The sequence below is a fragment of the Miscanthus floridulus genome, chromosome 9 (genome assembly GCF_019320115.1).
Source record: "Miscanthus floridulus cultivar M001 chromosome 9, ASM1932011v1, whole genome shotgun sequence".
In the NCBI taxonomy this organism is placed as follows: domain Eukaryota; kingdom Viridiplantae; phylum Streptophyta; class Magnoliopsida; order Poales; family Poaceae; genus Miscanthus; species Miscanthus floridulus.
The window spans coordinates 125,098,464-125,118,001 of NC_089588.1; the positions used below are offsets into that span (position 1 = coordinate 125,098,464).

The 19,538-nt window shown below is 44.0% G+C and overlaps 2 protein-coding genes across 4 annotated transcripts; one reads left to right on the forward strand and one right to left on the reverse strand.

Annotated features, from left to right (window-relative positions):
* Nucleotides 1-2,700: 2,700 nt before the first annotated feature.
* LOC136484229 (beta-glucosidase-like SFR2, chloroplastic) lies at nt 2,701-11,670 on the reverse strand. Of its 3 annotated transcripts, none has more exons than XR_010765832.1 (12): nt 11,394-11,670; nt 10,552-10,900; nt 10,262-10,400; nt 9,972-10,138; nt 9,665-9,886; nt 9,415-9,586; nt 9,103-9,336; nt 8,868-9,017; nt 8,517-8,646; nt 7,936-8,138; nt 7,746-7,852; nt 2,701-3,234 (listed from the first exon to the last, which is right to left on the reverse strand). XR_010765832.1 is itself a non-coding variant. In XM_066481452.1 (10 exons), exons 1-10 carry the CDS (start codon nt 11,599-11,601, stop codon nt 8,425-8,427), a joined length of 1,779 nt encoding a protein of 592 aa, XP_066337549.1. In that variant the 5' UTR covers nt 11,602-11,670; the 3' UTR covers nt 8,410-8,424. The 3 variants fall into 3 exon arrangements, 1 of the variants encoding a protein (XP_066337549.1); XR_010765831.1 differs by having other exon boundaries at nt 10,552-10,903; XM_066481452.1 differs by lacking the exons at nt 2,701-3,234; nt 7,746-7,852; nt 7,936-8,138 and adding an exon at nt 8,410-8,429 and having other exon boundaries at nt 10,552-10,903.
* On the forward strand, nt 3,231-5,225 carry LOC136484230 (uncharacterized protein At5g01610-like). The gene has a single exon (XM_066481453.1). The coding sequence runs from the start codon at nt 4,463-4,465 to the stop codon at nt 4,967-4,969; it is 507 nt and encodes a 168-aa protein (XP_066337550.1). The 5' UTR covers nt 3,231-4,462; the 3' UTR covers nt 4,970-5,225.
* Nucleotides 11,671-19,538: the final 7,868 nt, after the last annotated feature.

The following is a 19,538-nucleotide window of genomic DNA, read 5'->3' on the forward strand; positions in this document are numbered from 1 at the left end:
TCGACGCAGATCGGATCCGCGCCTCCTCCGTGGTCATGGCAATGAAGTTGTCGGAGCAAGTGGTCCAGGTGATCTGGCCGATGGTGAGCGTGAGGCCGTTCGGCGTAGCCATGGAACCGGGGATGATGACCATCTTGTTCTTCTGGGGAGCAGTACGCACACCCCCTACCTGGCGCGCCACTGTCGATGAAATATGGTCGGCAGTCTACCTAGGGGTATGCCCAAGGTAGTAGATTATCGGCAGACAGATGCGCAAGCTACAAACAAGATGGTGACGCAAGACAGACACGAGGTTTTATCCAGGTTCGGCCGCCGTGAAGGCGTAATACCTACGTCCTGCATCTGATTGTATTGCTGTATGTCAATGAGAGATGTTTTTAAGAGGGGTCCCCTGCCCGCCTTATATAGTCTGGGGGTAGGGTTACAGATCTGGAAACTAATCCTAACCAATTACAATTGCCATAGGTGGCCGGATAAGGATTCCTATTCTAACCGACCAGGATCTTGCTTGATCTCCAGGTCTGCCTTGATTCCTTACGCGGGACTCCAAGCAGATTGGCCGAGCCGCGCGTCGTCTTCTAGTGGGCCAGACCCCCTGGTCTGGGCCGGCCCAAGCCTAGCCGTAAGGGTATAGGGGTTAATACCCCCACAGAACCCGATGAGAGGTCGAGGACCCGGAAGCAGTTGTCATCTACTCTCTATACTCATTTTTAATATAATATAAATTTCTCATTTTATAAACAAATAAAATTAAAAAAACTCTAAAATTCTTTATATCTCTAAACCATGAAGTGTGCTATGCATGCTAGAAATGAAAGTTGAATACTAGTTTTGAATAACTACTTTAACCTTCCTTCATCCAAATATGCAAACTTTAAAGTGATTTTGAGCTTAAATGGCTTACAAATAAAAAAAATCCACCATAAAAAACCACATATATCTAGTCCATAAAATGAGATATGCTACTGATGAAACATGAGACTTGAGAGTATAAAGTTGGTAACCTTTAGAACCGAAGAATCGATGGAGGAATCGAAGAAATCTTGTGATTACCGATGATGAGGAAGAAGAGAGGCCGGCGATGAAGCAAGAACACTGAGATCGAAGTGGCTCGGGCTCGGGAAGGAAGAAGGGGTATATAGGAGGGGACCTTTAGTCCCGGTTGGAGACAGCAACCGGGACTAAATGTCCCTTTCTAGTCCCGGACGGAGCCTCCAACCGGGAGTACACTTTTACTCCCGGTTGGAGGGACCAACCGGGAGTAAAAGTTAACATTTAGTTCCGGTTGGTAGATCCAACCAGGACTAAAGGTCCCCTGCAGCAAAAGCCTGCCGCAGTAGCCGTTGGACAGGGACCTTTAGTTCCGGTTGGATCTACCAGCCGGGACTAAATGTTTCTCTAGTCCCGGGCGCGAAAAATACCGGGACTAAAACCAAATTTTGAAGTGGATCAAAAGTCATTTCTCCACTAGTGACATCTCGGCGTCAACACCAAGTCTATAAGATACACAAGACAACATCCAAATCTTAATGTAAAAACAAGTCAATTGATCATGTTCTTCAACGTATCAATACATGTGGTGCAAGTTTCTAAACATGAAAATACTTGAATTCATTGTGTTACATATATATATACTCCTACATTGTTACATGAATTCATTATCTGTCACTAGTCATTTTCTGGCAGGCAATAAGATCTGTACCAATCTATGTACTTGTATAGTTACACACATAATAGCTGGAGGCTGATTGGGTGGCCTGAAAGAAGGCGAAGACAGCATCACCATTATGGCATTAACTAAGCACATGCATGTACCACCCCACATCATGTACCTCCTCCTGCCTTTATCCATCCTCTTCCCATATGCTACAGGCACAACTGGAGCATGATACCACATAATCTCGGCCGTCTACACCAGCTACAGTACACTTGGACGGCTACCTGAACCCTATGCCCATCCTTTGCACTTCTATAATGTGACGATACATACGAGGTACCTCCAGATTCATGAATCAGAATATACAGGACCTCCAATACCGTGTTAGGGAAGGAAGAGACTAGGCACATGCAGGACCATGACGACAATAAAGCGAGTAGATAGGGAGGGCCAATACATAGTACCAGGGTGAGACATGATGGACAGAGTGAACATAGATTGGCAGTAATCCAAACTGTTTGTATCAAAATGACCAAAAGCTGGATTGTACTGACTACTGAACATAGAGATGAAATAATAGCACAAGATAAATAAAGCCCTGGAGCTTCACCTCATCAGGACCAATTCAATTGGCCCACTGCTCAAAACTGTCTTCTGAGGAGATGTTAGGTCATGAACCTAAATGCACACCTCATACAAATGACCAGATTATCCATCAAGACTAAGAAGGTCACGTCTCTAGAGCTTACATGTTACAACAATGAATACGCAACATGTACAGTGCAGGTATTGAGCATGGCAAGTGTGTCAGGTGTTGGGCAGTAGTGGATCGGACGAAGTGCATTAGTTTTAGTTGGTTGGCAGTTTACCGGCTTACAGTTGTGTTGCCGCCAACTCGGATCACACACTTGTAGGTCTCAGGGGGAACAACACACGGCGGGATGTCCTAAGATCAGCAAGACCACATAGAATGCTGATATACCTCATCGAGAGATGTGCTGTACAACAAGAGGATTGAAAAAGCTTGAGGTATATAGAAGATAAAAAGTATAAGGTAGATTGATTTTGATTATTGAGTGTTGGATTTGTCAATCAGCGTCACCCTTTATAATTATATAGAACAGTTATTCTGTCCTTTACATATAGAAATTCTGAGCCGAATAGAAACATTTCGGTATTTTGCATACGTAAATACACAACTATGTCGGTCTTTGTTCCACGGCCGATGTATCCCAAAAGAACAGGTCACTGGTCGTCGTCTTCTGGCAAACAAAGTTGCATCCAAGATCAATGCATGTTGCATGCACTACGTCAACAACCTTGGACTTATCTTGGTGTTTCCTTCCGTGCAACGTTGCCGAAAGTAAAGTATCCTTTTCTTTGCTTCTATGTATAATATCCTGATGCCTTCCGTATTGCACGTGTACTTCATACAGGAGCTTAACAAACTACGGACTCCAATCTGATCCTTCTCTGTGCTCCATTTGCTTTCTTTTCTTCGCACATGATCCTCAACAGGCTCAACTAAACACCATTCATAAATCTTTCGTCTTCAATAAAGATTGTACTAGATAGATCTGTAAGTCAAATTTAGGTGTCAATCAAGAAGTTGCTGCAGAAGGGTCCGAGGTGCCAGGATAAATCTGTACCAGATAAATTCAGCACATGCTTGGTAACTCGTAATTTTCACAGAACATGCTTGGTGACTCACTCATACGAATCTCAATAACATGCCAGAACAGTTTTATGTTCCAATAAATTACAACACCCCTCCACCAAATTCAGAAATTAGTATAAGTTATGTTCTTGTTTTAAGGTTTAACATACCCAAGTTACTCGCCTGCTCAATATCTACTCTCCTGCTCAATATCCACATCTTTTTTGGTTATGCTCCCTCCCCGTCCCAAATTATAAGTCATTCCAACTTTCTTATAGAGTCAAAACATCTAAAGTTTGAGCAAATTTATATATAATAAAATAATAACATTTAATTCTTCATTAATTATATTTTTCGTAGTATACCTATTTGTTGTCATAAATCTTTGTAATTCTCTTTGTAATTTTGGTCAAACTAAGATGCTTTGACTCTTCAAGAAAATTAGAATGACTTATAATTTGGAGGTTGGAATGGAGGAAGTATACATTCTTATAAGCCAATCTACAACACTCCTCTCACTGAAATAGCTCACACAATACACATTCTTCAAAGATAATTTTTCAAAGATGTCCAGCAAAACAGAGACAGCAGGGGCACTAGTAGAACTCTGATCTCACCTGATGACCTGAGGCAACTTTTCTAAGTCAGAAACCAACACTAGTGACTTACATACATTTCTACCTGCTCAACTATCCATGTATACTCTCCAATTGCTCAACTATATACAAGAGTTTGGACCATTTATTTGTACCGACAGGGCGAGATAGAAAAAATGAATCAAAACTAAAATAGTATGAACTACCATGACCGGTGGGTAGACTCCAAGTCTCAACCGGTGGTCACATGACATAACTCCAGTTGGGCCATCTTATACTCCACACACAAGATATTTTACACTGCTTCAACATTAAACCTGAGAAGAGGACCCTACAGGTTTTATGACCATTATTATATGTTATATGTCCTTCATAGAAAATGGCAAGATGGAAAATTCCTAACATGTTGAAGCACAATTTTATAAGGCATTTCCTATATAAAGCCAGCCATGCACTGCAGAATCATATCACACACAGCAAAGCCTCAAAACGTGATCAGAGCAAAGAAAAAGAAAGGTGAGAGTGGGAGAAAAGAGATATAGCCCATAGAACATGGCTCTTATAGCCGATGAACTCAAGGCCAAGGCTGAGGTCTACTACGGCAACGAGATCTGCCAACTGTGTACCCAGCTCTTGCTCAGGGAAGCAGGCCTCCCCAATGGTCTGCTTCCATTGAAGGACCTAATCGAGTGTGGTTATGTCCAGGAAACTGGATATGTGTGGCTCAAGCAAAGCAAGAGGGTTGACCACACCTTCCAGAGTCTAGGAAGGATGGTCTCTTATGGCACAGAGATCACCGGCTATGCCGAGAAGGGCAGGATCAAGAAGGTAAAAGGGATAAAGACCAGGGAGCTCATGGTGTGGGTCCCAGTGGAGGAGATTGCTCTTGATGATCCAGCAACTGGAAAGCTTATCTGCAAGAGCATTGCTGGGATTAAGAAAACCTTCCCTGCATCAGCTTTCCATGTCCCAGAGAAGGAGAATGTGAAGATGAACTGTGCTGCACCGAAACCAGTGGTCCTCATGGAGAGAGCTCCACGAGTTGTTAAGAACAACTGATCCTTCCGCATCCACTGGTATTTGGATTTAACGGTCATCGTCAGCCCTTAATCCTACATATTTAAATAATGATTGAACTAGTGCTTTATTGTCCGTCTATGTACCTCGAAAGTGATAACCCAAAGTTCTTCCTATATACTGCAGTTGTATGATTGCCCTGGCATCTATTGTCCTGTAAGGCAACCACCCAACTTCCTTTCATGTACTATGTAGCTCTATATTACTAATATGAAGCATGCTGTGGACTTCTATGAGATGTTTCCTTTTTTTCTCTTTGCAGAGAAAATACCACCGCATGATGCTTTTTCCATGTACTATACAGATAAAATAACACCTTTGGATGTATAGCTCTATATTACTAATATTGTTTCAGAGAAAATACCACTACATGATGCTCTCTTGTCATATTTTTTGTCTTATTTCAGACAACATAATACTATGAAGTGTTATGTATTTTTTTATTTTCCATCTTTACTTCACAAAAAAAAAGACATGAAAAGGCATGTGAATAAGAAGGAACAAAAAGTCTAATCTATAAAAGGGGAAACAATATTTGCATGACTTGTAATTATGATCACTAAATGGTCTTTGCAACCATTTGTTGTTGTTTGCAATAATAGACTTTAGCAAGTGCACAAGTGGAAGATGAAAGTTTTACCCACAAGATTAAAATAAGAGACGACAGTCAAGGTTAGCTATACAAACCATCACGTAAGGTGATAGGGACCATTTTCCTGTTTATAGAATCAGGATCCTAGGATGTTTTCCTGTTTATAGAATCAAGATCCTATGACTGTATCATCAGGCCATGGGATGATCAAAATCATGATTATTGAAAGTACAATTTGTTGGCCTCTATATTATGAAGTTTTCCCACTACAAATAAAGTGTCATTTTTGGGATACATGCAAGTTTGCCTTGCAAAGTACTTTTATAATACTAATGACTTACTATGATTTAAAGATATACTAAATACAGATGCTGCATTTTGGAGCCCATGCTGATGCCCAAAAACCAAATGATATGCTTTTATGGATTGAGCGAGCGAGATCAAACTAGTGTTAGGATCAAAGTGGTCCAATAGACAGTAGGGTTGTTAGACCATACCACAAGACAGAACAACCTTGATGACAAGGAAACTCAATATATGTTATTGCTAAGACTTTCTATTAGATTGTTTAGCACCAAGAGATCAATGATTAACATGTCCAATAGTTCAGCTTCAAAAGGATGTATTCCCTCCGTCTATCTTCCTGAGGAGAGACTAAGGAACACGTGAAAATTACCAATATACCCCTGTCTGTGATCAACCACCCTGCACCAGATTCAGGACCATTTGTGTCGAAGCCGGCCAGTGCCAAGCTTGGCCCTACGGACCACAAGCTTGGGCAGCAGCCTTCCAGCGGCGCGGTGGGTTGGGGGAGGTGGTGCCTGAGGACAATCACACGGGGGAGAAGACTAGAGGATTCTTGGATAGGCGCCCTGTTCGTTTGGGCTGGTTTGGCTTATAAGCCATGGTTGAAAGTACTGTTGGCTGGTTTGGTGTGAGAAAAATATTGTTCGTTGGCAGATAAGCCATGGCTTATAAGCCAAATACGACCAAGCGAACAGGCTAACAGGCTGAGGAACTAGCCCGAAGGAACCTTTACTATATTTTTTCCAAAAAAAATTATATTATGGATCCCACTGGGGTGGGGGGGGGGGGGGGGACCACAAATTTAGTTGTCCCGTACTATGTAATGTAGCATACATACAGAAGTTAGTGGACTGGTTCCTTCATAGAAGACATACACGGCCTTTAGAGAAGTTCCCAAAAGTCAGGTAAGGACCAGAACTGTTACAATAAGATATGGCGGTACTAAATTTTGAGGACGGGAGGAGCACTCGAAATCATGAGCTTGTGGAGGATAGATCTGCATTAATCGCACCGAATACTTAAAATTGGCTAACACAGTTAGGCATATCCGCTTTGTGCATCGAAGTACTATGAAACCGGACCATCTCCCGTCCTACACCCACCCCGTCAAGGATGAATTCAATTACAGAACTAAATAGCCTCTCCATGGCTACATGTGTCAACTTCACTTAAGGAGAATAATTGGCTATCATTGTACCTTCTGCTGACAAGTTTTATTTCAATTTTTATGCAAAAACATTCACACTCAAGTTAAATCATTTGTATGCCACTCACCTCATAATGGCATTGGTAAATATCCTAACTGTGACCAAGCCTGCTTACTTTATGACAAAATTTCATTTCTTTATGGAGACTATGGCCAATGATATATAATGGATAATAAAAATTATAAATGTGGGAAGATAACTCATGACTGATGCATGGTGGATATACCTACGCAGGGGATTACTTGGAAAAACAGTGTCAGAGTTAGTTTGACACTCCTGTAATGATGGTAGCTCTGATCATGTGATGGATGCAGGGATTTAGATCAGAAATAGCTGCCATTAACTCAGATGACTTGAATGTGTATATTCACAAAGACGTTGATGAATCACAGAGGATTAGACAACAGTGTCTTTGTTGCCCACATGGTCAGTCAGACATTTCCCCAAAAGCATCTTCAATTAAGAAGAGCAAGACATAGGTCTGAGCTAGCAGATGTAGATATTTTGGGTTGGTAAAACAAAATTTAGTAGGATATGGGTCCACATGATGCTAAAACAGCCAAATCTTCAGTCAAATGAAGAATTTAACATGCAAATAATTCCGGAGGAGATAACAATAAAATAAAAAGAAAGGTATATATAAGATACTTACTGCCATGATAAATAGTGCACATAGTAATTTATCCACAAAAAAGAGAAACTTCTGCTTCAAGGAACTTTTTATTTACTTTATCTAGAAGACAAATCATGCTACTTTACCTACAGAAACAAGAGCAAGCAATTTTAGATAGATGATATATGGTGAAAGGGAAAAATCAGATTCTGACATTCTCTTGACTCACCAACTAGAGTAACAAGCATCAGGGAGAAATAGCATAAGAAATATCCTCATACTCAATGTAATGAATCTTCTTCTTGCGCAAAATTGGTGAAAAAATGGATCTTATAAAGCGACTGAAAGGATCCTGCAAGCCTTCCATTTCATAATGACCAAATCGCCAATCCCGCAATATGAATGGTCTCTGGATAGGCCGATCTAAACCCCCTGAAGAACAAAAGGCTCACTTTTCTTAGGTGGGGACAGCAACCACAGTTTATACCAACTAAAATTTCTATTTCAGCTAGGTTTTTTTTTTCTCTCTATGCCCTTTGGTAATTATGTAATTCAACTGTACAAAAAAAAATTATATAACTCAACTGAAGGAGTTGTGGTATGAATTCAATATAAGAAAAAACTAACATGGAGCGTCACTCTCGACTCCAAGAAGCCTGAAGGCAGTAGCCATTGGCATATTTTACAATCTGTCAATAGTGGTTGTTTATCCTACTTATCAAGCTGTTTTAAGAGAAACAAGCCATTACCCATGAATAATGTCAATTTAATAATATATAACAGAATGTTTCGAGAAGAATCACCACACACCTGCATACATCCGACCATGTTTATCTACTGCCCTGAAAAATGGGTGTGTTTTCTTCTGAAATGCTGCTTGTTGCAGCTCCCTCCAAGCACCCAGTCTGTCCTGTCTTGTAATTTTCCCAGTTGTAACAACCTGAAGTTCAAGTGCATTTTGTTAAGATCATCAGAGAAACACCAAATGCTAATATGAAAAAAAGGGGAGTGAGAAATTAAGTTATCACAAGTCTGCATAATTTTATGCAAAACAAGGGACCCAAGAAACAAGATGCACAAACATTACAAATTTGTTTTATACTTTTCCAGACAATGTGTACACAGGATACTGTATAATAATTTGCTGAGATCAGAGATCACCTTGGAGAATAAATAGTATGAAGGCCTAGGTTTCCGTGCTAGGTTGTTAGCACGATCAACAGCTACAAGCCCAAACTTGGGACCATAGCCATCTGCCCATTCCCAATTATCTGACATCGTCCAGAATAGATAACCAAGCACAGGCACACCCTTTAAAACAATGTCTATCAGTGCTGGAAGTTATATATACATGACAGTAAGGAATGTTTCATTACAAATTAATATAAGAACGGACCATAATGATTGCAGCATAAATGGCTAACAGGTGCTCCAGAATATATGGTTTGCGAATCAGATCAGTCTCGTCAGAAACTCCATTTTCAGTAATTATAAAAGGTATATTTAAGCTCTTGTATCTTTCATTAAACTGAATCAGGATACGAAACAGCCCATCAGGATAAACACCACGACCAGATTCACTGTACTCATCATCGTCCACGAGCTTTAGACCAGGGCCAGATATCACCTCCTGCATGAAAATGGAGTAAGCAGCTCCTGTTGCTTACATGTTCGGATTATTTATCTAAGCAGCTAGTATTTAATTTACCTGCCCATAGTAGTTGATGCCAATAAAATCCAATTTATCACATATGCTATCAATGTAAGGGAAAAGGGTCAATGAATTAGCCAGTGTGACAGCAGCAACATCAAATAGACCATAGGGCCGTGTAAACGATACATGATGAGCGACACCAACGATTGGCTTCCTTTTACTTTTTCTGTATAAATCACCAAAGAGTTCCACTCAGAATTGTGGAAATTCGTAGAAATTGCATTTCAAGTAACGTATTATATACCTTTCTGAATGTATGTAGTCATAGGCTTCTGCATGTGCAATAGCCATCCAATGTAATGCTTGGTTATATACACCAGTTGGTAAAGCAGATGTCGCTACTTCAATTGCATTAGGGTCTCCACCAGGCCAAGCACCAGCACAATAGGTCAGCATTACAAACACATGAGGTTCATTAAAAACCACCCAGTAGTCCACCAAATCAGATACACGATCAACAACAAGCCTGCACAGCCAAAACTAACTTTATTTGAACAGATTCATGTAATGGAAGAGTCCTGACAGCCAGTTTGACTGCTAGAAAGCATTACCTCACAAAATCCATAAAGTACTTCGCGGTTTTTTCCATCCTCCACCCACCATATTCTCCAGCCCAAGGTGGAAGTGAGTGGTGAAATAACGTAAGCATCACTTTCATTCCATATTCACGAACCCTTTGAATGATCCATCTATACCGCTCGAGTGCTGCAAAATTGACCTAGAAAAGGTGACGGATGTCTTATTCCACCATTGCAGAGAGTACAACACACTACACAGAGAAGAAAGAGTATAGGTGTTCAGAGAAAGCACATGAAGTGCAGAGTAGGTTCCTAAGACTTACTGAACTCTTCAACTCTTCAGTTGGTTCCTTAGGCATTATCCTTGTCCAATCAATCCCCAGGCGGAAAACACTGATCCCAGTTTCCTTAGCAAGTTTCAACTCAGTATCGGGATCAGACCAAAACTTAAGCCTTTCTTGCCTGAACAAATTGGTACAGTTTGCCCACATGTGAGCGTCCATTGAGTGTAAGCAACACATTATGCACAATACTGTGCAGGAAAAAAGACAGCATCTAGAATATTAGCACATGACGAAAAAGTTGTAAGTGACAAACGACAAATTGCACTTACGGGCAAGGAACATTGTGCCAAGCCGCGACGTTGTGGCTGCAATTATCGCCAGAACCAGATTCACCACCGTCAGAAAACATTTCAAACCCCCTGAGCATCGCCTCCATGGCAACCTTAAGAGGCTTCCTCTTCTCTCCATCACCAGCCTTTTCATCCCCTCTGGACCTAGAAGCCAACTGAGCGCCTCCGTCCCCTGCAGCCGATGCCATCACCGCGTCTGCTGTCTTATGGTCGCGCACAGCCTCCTTGTCATCGCAGGAATGCTCGACTGCAAACTGAAGCCAAGCATCTTCCAACCTGTCCTCGACATGCGCCGGCGCGGTCGCTAGCCCAAAGAAGAAATTGCCATCTTCTGCGAAGAATCAGACACACCTTCAGCACTTCCATGTCGCTTGGAATTAACTGCTTTCCGAGAAATAGATATATATTAACTGCTTTCCAATAATCAGGTACCTATAGTTCGGAATTTCAAATCTATGAAGCAAAGACTCTGACTTGTGCAGACTAACAATGATGTACTGATTAAGACTGAATATGATGCAGGGATACAGTACGCTGCACCTACAATTTCACATTAACCATCCATGTTTTAGTTAGTTTCTCTGATTAATTCACACCATCTGTGATCAATTACTCGTCTTAGATTACAAAAGCTAACCAATTCCGCAACAAATTACCATACATACTGTATAAATTAGTCAGTTGTGTTGCCTGAAAACCAAAACTGACAACCCCACCAATGCGGCGCTTCAGAATGATATAACCAGGACCATTAGACCCAAGGAGTAGAAACAAGTACAAGGCGGACATAGGGTTCAAGAGGGGGAAGAGGGGAGCGGGACCTGCGGCCTCCTCGGAGGCGGCGGCGGAGTTGGAGGGGAGGGCGCGGAAGTCGGCGAGGGGGTCGGCGGACTCGTCGATGGGGTTGGGGATGCGGCGGAGGTGGCGGCGCCGGTACCGCGCGAAGGAGGCCGCGTTGGCCGCCGTCACGGCAGCGGCCACCAGGACGGCGAGCCTCGCCGCCGCCGCCAGGAACGCCGGGAGCGGCATTTCCGCAACAGTGCGCCTCTCTCTCTCTCTCTCTCTGCCTCTCTCGCTCCCTGTGTGTTTTATTTTCCTGAGAATTTTTATTATTTTTTTTCCGGTGGAAAATATATGGATGGATAGGAGTGGCGGGAACCAACGGGACAGTCCGTTGGCGTCTTGGCGACCCCACACGTGGCGAGAGGAGGTGGCGCGCGCCTGGTGGGGGTAGCGCGGGACCCACTTGGCAGTTTTGACCTCCTGCTTTTAGTAATTTTTTGCGGTGTTGACGTTTTGTGTAGCCGGTTCTAATTTGAATTCAGGAGCTTTTGTTTCGAAAACTGTCTCCAAGGAAAGAAGTTTATATGAACAGGAAAGCCCAGAAGGACCCAGCTAAACGGTGAAGCCTAAGACTTTATTCGGCTGGCATAGATCGGCTGGCTAGTTGCTTTTTTTTTTAGCTGGAGCAGTGTTTTTCTCTCAAAAAAAACCAGCATGAACAGTGAAAATAGCATGAACAATACTTTTTTTAGTCCAGCCGAACAAGCTATAAGTCGGGTTTTTAAGAACCCTAAAGTGCATATCAATGTCCTCATTTACTTGTTGAACATCTATGGCTATGTCTTGAAAAAAATCTCTGTGTCTTTCTTTCTAAATGTTCCACATCATGTACACCACCACTTCATTGAAGTGTCATCATCGCTCCCGACTTTGGTTGCCGCTCATTCCCACCTATCCACGAGCTTTGTCAAATAATATTGTATAAATAAATCATTCTATGCTAACTTCATAAAGTGATTTAATTGTGACACAAAAACATATTTTGCCTATATTTTATTTTAGAGAATCCAAAGAATCTTCTTCCTCTTTTTTTGCTGTAGAAAGAATCACTTCTACAGTAAATCCAAGAGCAGGAGAAGCTCTCCCGAACAAGCTCTCAGAGTTGGTTTTATGGATCATCGATTTACATGGAACGAATGGATTTTGGGTAGTGGTTCGAAAAGATAGAGAATTTTTTAAATCTGAGGAAATAATGGCACGGAAAAAGGTTGTTAATTATTATCTTGTTATTTTGCGATGACTACGACGTTATCTTTGTCCTTTTGGAGTACATATATAAATGTTCCAAAATATATATAAATCAGGTTTTCTGCAGCCACAAGACAGTAGAAACATCGCGATGGCCGACGTAGAAACCAGAAGCATGCAGATCCACTCATTTTTTTTTCCACACTGTTTGTATTTTAGCGTATTTGGATTGCGTTGGATTGGATTACACGTAGCGTAGTTGTCAGTCGATTCCAAGACTACACGATTTGGTTGTTGGGCTGGCCCAAATAGGCGATGAAGGATTAACATGGGATGCGTAGCTGTTGTCACAATTGTACCCCGCCGGCCTGCTGTGACCACTTTGCCTTTGGTGCGATTTGTCAATTCTAGCCCACCGTGGATATATGATGAACCATGCATCCACATTAATTAAGATTAGATCTAAAGATGGCAAGTAATCTACATTCTACAGGCCTACATGTACAATTCCATTTGAGGAGAACACCTTGATAAATAGGGGTACCACGGTCATTTCTCTTTGCTACTAGTCCATGTGAAAAATCATAGAATGTCTAGTTTTTTTTTTTTTTTTTTGGAGGATCGAGTGAGTACATGATGTCCCTCTATTTTGTGTTTTGATAGTTCCAGTGGGTCTTGAATACTTATACCCAGGACACCCACCTCACAATCTACCAACACTGCCTTTCTCTTTCTTGTGAGTCACCGTTGGATGATTTTGTCTTCTACATGTGCATCAATTTTTTTTATTTTCATATTATTTTTTGAAAAATGATTTTGCATCTCAACTTTTAAGAACTATACATTTATAGATGCACAATAGATGTGTATCATTTAGAGTTTTTTGAAAATTTTATAGGTATATATTTCAATAGGATTTCCATGATTGCGCCGGACAATACGTCTCTTCTCTCATGTACCGCCAGTTCAAATCTTGAATCCCCTCATTGGCACTCTGGTCTACTGCTAATAAGTGTGGTATGAAAAGACATCTTGCCCTTCCTCTAAAAGGGAAGAAATATTTAGCTATTTCCGTTCCCTGCCATTAAACAGAGACATGAGTGTTGATAGCACATACACACGGTTCGGTGATATTTAATTTTTCTTAAAAAAAACATTTGTCCAGGACAGATAAAAGTATAGTTATGTAATGTTTTCCCTCACTTTGTACACAGCAAAACAAAATACGTATTTACATTCCAACGCCATTGGTTCATAATAGCAAACTTTGGTTCACAGAGACCTAGATAAAACATACATCAGCTAGAGTTTGTTGTTGGTTCACACGGAGACCAACCATATCAGGTGTTCAGAGACCAAGCACATATAACAGGTTTTCATTCACAGAGACCAAGCTCAATATTGACCCGCATACAATATATATATATATATATATATATATATATATAGGGAGAGGCTATTCAGTAGCCAGCTACAAAATAAGTTATTCTGTAGCCACCTCCATTTACTATAATTTTATATACTAATTTACGATAATGTCAATACATATTTACGATAGTTGGGTTACTATAACACATGGGGATATTTATCATAACGTTATATTAAACCACTCAGTAAGGAGTTACTATAATCTCGTAAATTAACATAGTAATTATCGTAACTCAAAGTGGCTACAGAATAAGTTATTTTGTAGCCAGCTACAGAGTAGTAGTTCTATATATATATATATATATATATATATATATATATATATATATATATATATATATATATATATATATATATATATATATATATTGGTTCACAACACAGACGAAGCAACAGTCCTCCCCTCTGCTTCATACAGACCAAGCACATATAGCGAGCGCTCGAGCTAAGGATTAGATGAAGTTGAGATTATTGGAGATTGATTTGGGGCTATGAGCCTATGGCGCTATGTAATTTTGGACTGACTAAAAAAATATACATTCAAAGTTTATCCTAGAGTGCTAGAGATAATAAATGAGAATAAAAACCAAAGCCATACTTGGAGCCTTTACCGGATTCGCTTCTGTAGATGGCTCAAGCCACGAGAAGCTTGCCTAGCCAAGCGAGACGATTTGGCTTTCTCGGGATAGCTGGGTGTATGATCCAAACAACTAGCTGAACCTAGTTTCTTACTCGCCTAGCAAAACAGTCCCAACAAAAGCACCAAGCATGCCCTGAGAAATGACATTGAGTGATGTCACCTGCCCGGCCAAATAATTTATTGTTCATTGTTGCCTTGTTGGTACGCTACTTAGGGCCTGTTTGGTAGAGCTCCACCAAGAAAAAAGATGAATCTGGATCAGTGATTCACCTGGATCCATCGTGGAGCAGCTCCACCATGGATCTAGGATTCACCAAAGTGTTTGGTACAGCTCCACCAACATCTCTATCTCACTTCCACCTTGACCCCACGCGTTAGGGAGCATAATGCAAAAATATAGACTTCATCTTCTTCCTCCCGACATTTCACACGCAGGAAGTACGTGAGCTCGTGGCCACGGCTTGGGCGCGGCCTCGGCGGGCGCGGCCCCAGAGCTCGCTGCCATGGCCATGGCGAGCGCTCGGCCAGGAACTAGCAGCCACGCCATGGAGGGCACGCGGCCCGACAGGCGCGACGCAGGGAGTGCGGGGAGCACGGGCCAGCAGGGCCGGCGGCGTAGGGCGCGCGTTCGCAGGCGGCTCAGTGGCTCAGTGGCATGGCGGCTCAGTGGTAGGCGGCGTAGGGCGCGCGTTCGCAGGCGCCTCAGTGGCACGCGGCTCGATAGGCGCGGCGCAGGGAGTGCGCGTTCGCAGATGGTCGCAACGGAGAAGAACAGGAAAAGAAAGAATGAACCGTTTTTTCCCACTTATCAGTGGCATGGTGGGTAATTTTTCTCAACTCCACAAAACTTGGATTTGGTGGAGCACCCCCTGAGGTGCTCCACCAATTTGGTGAATCTGGGGCCAGATCCACCCTTTTGGTGGATCAGATCCACGGTGAAGTTAGTAGAGCTAGAACCGTTTGGCAAAAAAAAGTGGATCTGAATCTAGTTTTGGTGAATCCGGAGCTGACGAATCTCTACCAAACAGGCCCTTAGGGGGCTTTTTGGTAGCGCTTCTGGAGCAGCTCCGCCGCGCGCCCTTTCCTTCTTGGCCCAGCCCAACCGTTCCCCACGCCATGTAGATGCGCGCCGCCTCCACCCTCCCGCCTTGGCTTGCTGACACACTGGGCCCGCTAGTTGGCGCCGTCCCCAACCTCCCATCGGCTCCCTTATCCCCACGCCGCTGAACCAAATCCCGTCGCCTGCTCCCATTTTCTCCGTGGTTCGACACGATTTCCATGCCAAGCTGCTCTATGAGAGCCACCCCCCTCCCTTCGCACTCCTTTCCCATCTACACACGACACCACCTCGCACAGTGTGGGGGATATACCCCGGGTACCACAAGATGGTACATGGGCCGCACCATCCGAGGTGGCCCGGCCCGTAAGATCAAGGCATACGCATCAAGATTACAAGTTGTACTAGATATTGTAATAGTACCAAATTGGATACTTTACTTGTAACCTTGTCTCTTCGGAGTATATAAGGAGAGACAAGGGTCCCCTAGAGGACAGGTTAATCTGTATACATCTCAATACAATACACCAAAGACACAGGACGTAGGGTATTGCATCGACCAGACGGCCCGAACCTGTCTAAATCGCTGTCTCTGCGCCTTGTGTCACCATCTGGTTCCTGATTACACGCACCGTCTACCGATAATCTACCACCACGGGCACCCCCCTCGGTGGACTGCCGACCATATTTCATCGATAGTGGCGCGCCAGGTAGGGGACCCCTTTAGGGGATCGTGCGCGCTGATCTACGGCGAACCAGATGGGATATAAAGATCGACGCCGCTCGTGGCAACTTGACTTCCTACGGCGGCATACTAGCCTGACAGGCTCGATATCAGTCGGCGACGGAATCAATCTGCTACGCAGGCAACTCGGTCTGCTACGATGGCGTCCGCCGACAACCTAACGAGACTCGATGTCGGATTCAACGTCGTGTTCAAGGATCAGTCTACTACTTGGAGCTTTCTGTTCTGTGCATCGGCTACTCAGCGACAAGTTCCAACGGAGCCACCGGATCGGATCAGATAATCAAACACGGTGCTGTACCTGTACTGAAGGCAGTGACGAATTATTTTGCTGGCTGCTGTTGCACGTGAATCGAAGCGAAGCTCAGATCGCCGCTGTGCGGTTCCAAGATTCCAGTCCGTCTACTGAGATCGATTCGCTACATGCCAATTACTAGAGCCGTGCAAAGCTAGTTGTATGTGCTTACGTATATACATCTACATGGAAGGAAGGCCAACTACAGATTGCTGTGGCACTTGCATGTGCACACGCACACATGGAGCTGTCAAGACACCATGCGAGCCGTTCAGCGAGCCGTTCGAGCCGTCAAGCGAGCCACGTCGAGCTGTCGGCGAGCCGCGCCGAGCCGTCTGGACAGCCACGTCGAGCCGCTGAGCGAGCCACGGTGAGCCGCGTCGAGCCGTTGAGCAAGCTACATCGAGCCACAGACCACGTCCCGAGCAACTCCGCTGAGCTCCGACCACGTCGACCACAGACCACATCAACCACATCCCGAGCGGCTCCACCGAGCTCCGACCACCTCGACCACCAGACCACGTCGACCACGTCTCGAGTAGCTCTGCCGAGCTCCGACCACCAGACCACGTCCCGAGCGGCTCCGCCAAGCTCCGACCACATCGACCACCAGACCACGTCGCAATGATGATCGCCACGAAGAACGGCGCTACAACAATCGCGACCAATGTCACAACAGGCCGAAAAGCTCGAGGACCGGACGACTTCATCACCGCCGACTAGATTTCTATCAAAGATAAGTACACTTCTAATATTTATATTTAACACAGTTTTCATTACGACGTTCCTCCACAACGTCTTCGTCATGATTATTCTTCAAATAACGTTTGTCCATGTATACAATCTTAAATATAACATACAGCTATACTTAATGCAAATCCTTGACCAGTCATGTTGACGCTTGATGTCTCCAGAAAAGGCCCTGTCTCCGGCTCCTCCCTACACGTGCACGAGCGTCTGCCCTCTGCGTTATGGGTGGTCGGCAGCGGCTCCTTAGCGACGCTTTGTTCTTCCTACACGTGCATGGGCTCCGCCCCCCGCGTTATGGTTAACGGGCTAGCTGGGGCTGGAGACTCAGCTACATACTAACTGGTCGGGTAATTTATATTAAGTATAAATACAAACTTCACATTAACACTGATGTTTACAAAGCACCAACTGCTTTATCACATCATGCTCATGACTGCTGAGCGTCATACGCTATTTCTTCACCGCTGATTTTTTCTCCATAATTTATTATTTTGTACATCATGTACTACCATTCTACATATTTATATTGCAGGAATTTCGAGCTATGCTCGGGGACTTCGTCGCTCGCTTCTCGACCTACGCTCGGGGACTACCTCAATCACTCTCCGACCATAGCTCGGGGACTTCGTCGCTCGCTTCTCGACCTGTGCTCGGGGACTGCCTCGATCACTCTCCGACCACAGCTCAGGGACTTCGTCGCTCGCTCCTCGACCTGTGCTCGGGGACTGCCTCGACCACTCTCCGACCACAGCTCGGGGACTTTGCGTCTCAACTACATGCGACTGGCGACTCACATACAGTTAGGATATTCTTTCTCATTTAGACCTTGCTACAAGGCTCATACCTCGCCTTCCAGCAAGCTCGGGGACTACATCGATACGATGCACCTGCCGGTGCATCTCGTATCGCCTGTACGACAATTGGATTCTCAACTTAACTGGGAATTCTTTTTAGACCCTGGCACCACGTGCCTACGTCACCTACTACCAGGCTCGGGGACTAAGTGGGCACACTTCACCTTACGGTGAATGTGCTTGTTTTTCGACCACTACGCCTCTGATGATCAAAGATGCTACGCTTCAAGACGCACTTATATTTCTTTTCAGAAATACAAGTGGGCACACTTCCCGGGACGGAAATCTTTTTCTTTCTTCTTAAGAGCACCATACATTCTTTGGACAACCTACTTCTCCGGCGACAATGGTGGTCGGAGATGTCAAGAACTCAAGCCTCACTGTCCGGAGAAGGTTGAAATGGCGTGTCGCATCAGAATACATGGCGCTCGGGGACTAGCTGTGGGGGATATACCCCCGAGTACCACAAGATGGTACATGGGCCGCACCATCCGAGGTGGCCCGGCCCGTAAGATCAAGGCATACGCATCAAGATTACAAGTTGTACTAGATATTGTAATAGTACCAAATTGGATACTTTACTTGTAACATTGTCTCTTCGGAGTATATAAGGAGAGACAAGGGTCCCCTAGAGGACAGGTTAATCTGTATACATCTCAATACAATACACCAAAGACATAGGACGTAGGGTATTACGTCGACTAGACGGCCCGAACCTATCTAAATGCTGTCTCTGCGCCTTGTGTCACCATCTGGTTCCTGATTACACACACCGTCTACCGATAATCTACCACCATAGGCACCCCCTCGGTGGACTGCCGACCATATTTCATCGACACACAGAGCTTGCAGTGCCGCCACAACCCTAGCTCACGCCGCCGAGCTCGGGCCTCGATGTTTTGATGTTCCATCGCCTCCGTAAGTCCGCTGTCGTGCTTCGCATCGATTTTGTGAAGTCGCCGAGCCTTTTTCCCTTTCTTTTTCTCGCTTTCGGTTGATCCTTAAATGTTGCCGATGTTTGCAGGAAACCGTCGTCCGCCATTCCTAGCCGTGGGCCGTCTCCGATCCGTCGCGCCTTCATTTTCATCCGCGATGAGAATCCACATTTCCCCCTCTTCCATCCCGTGCGATTTCTGAGTTGAACCGTGGCCTCTAGGGCCATTTCC

Coding starts and splice junctions, on each gene's coding strand:
- LOC136484230 (XM_066481453.1), top strand. CDS start 4,463: ATGGCTCTTATAGCCGATGAACTCAAGGCCAAGGCTGAGGTCTACTAC.
- LOC136484229 (XM_066481452.1), bottom strand. CDS start 11,601: ATGCCGCTCCCGGCGTTCCTGGCGGCGGCGGCGAGGCTCGCCGTCCTG. Junction 9,587..9,664: donor GACTACATACATTCAGAAAG/GTATATAATACG, acceptor TGATTTATACAG/AAAAAGTAAAAGGAAGCCAA. Junction 9,018..9,102: donor TTTATGCTGCAATCATTATG/GTCCGTTCTTAT, acceptor ATTGTTTTAAAG/GGTGTGCCTGTGCTTGGTTA.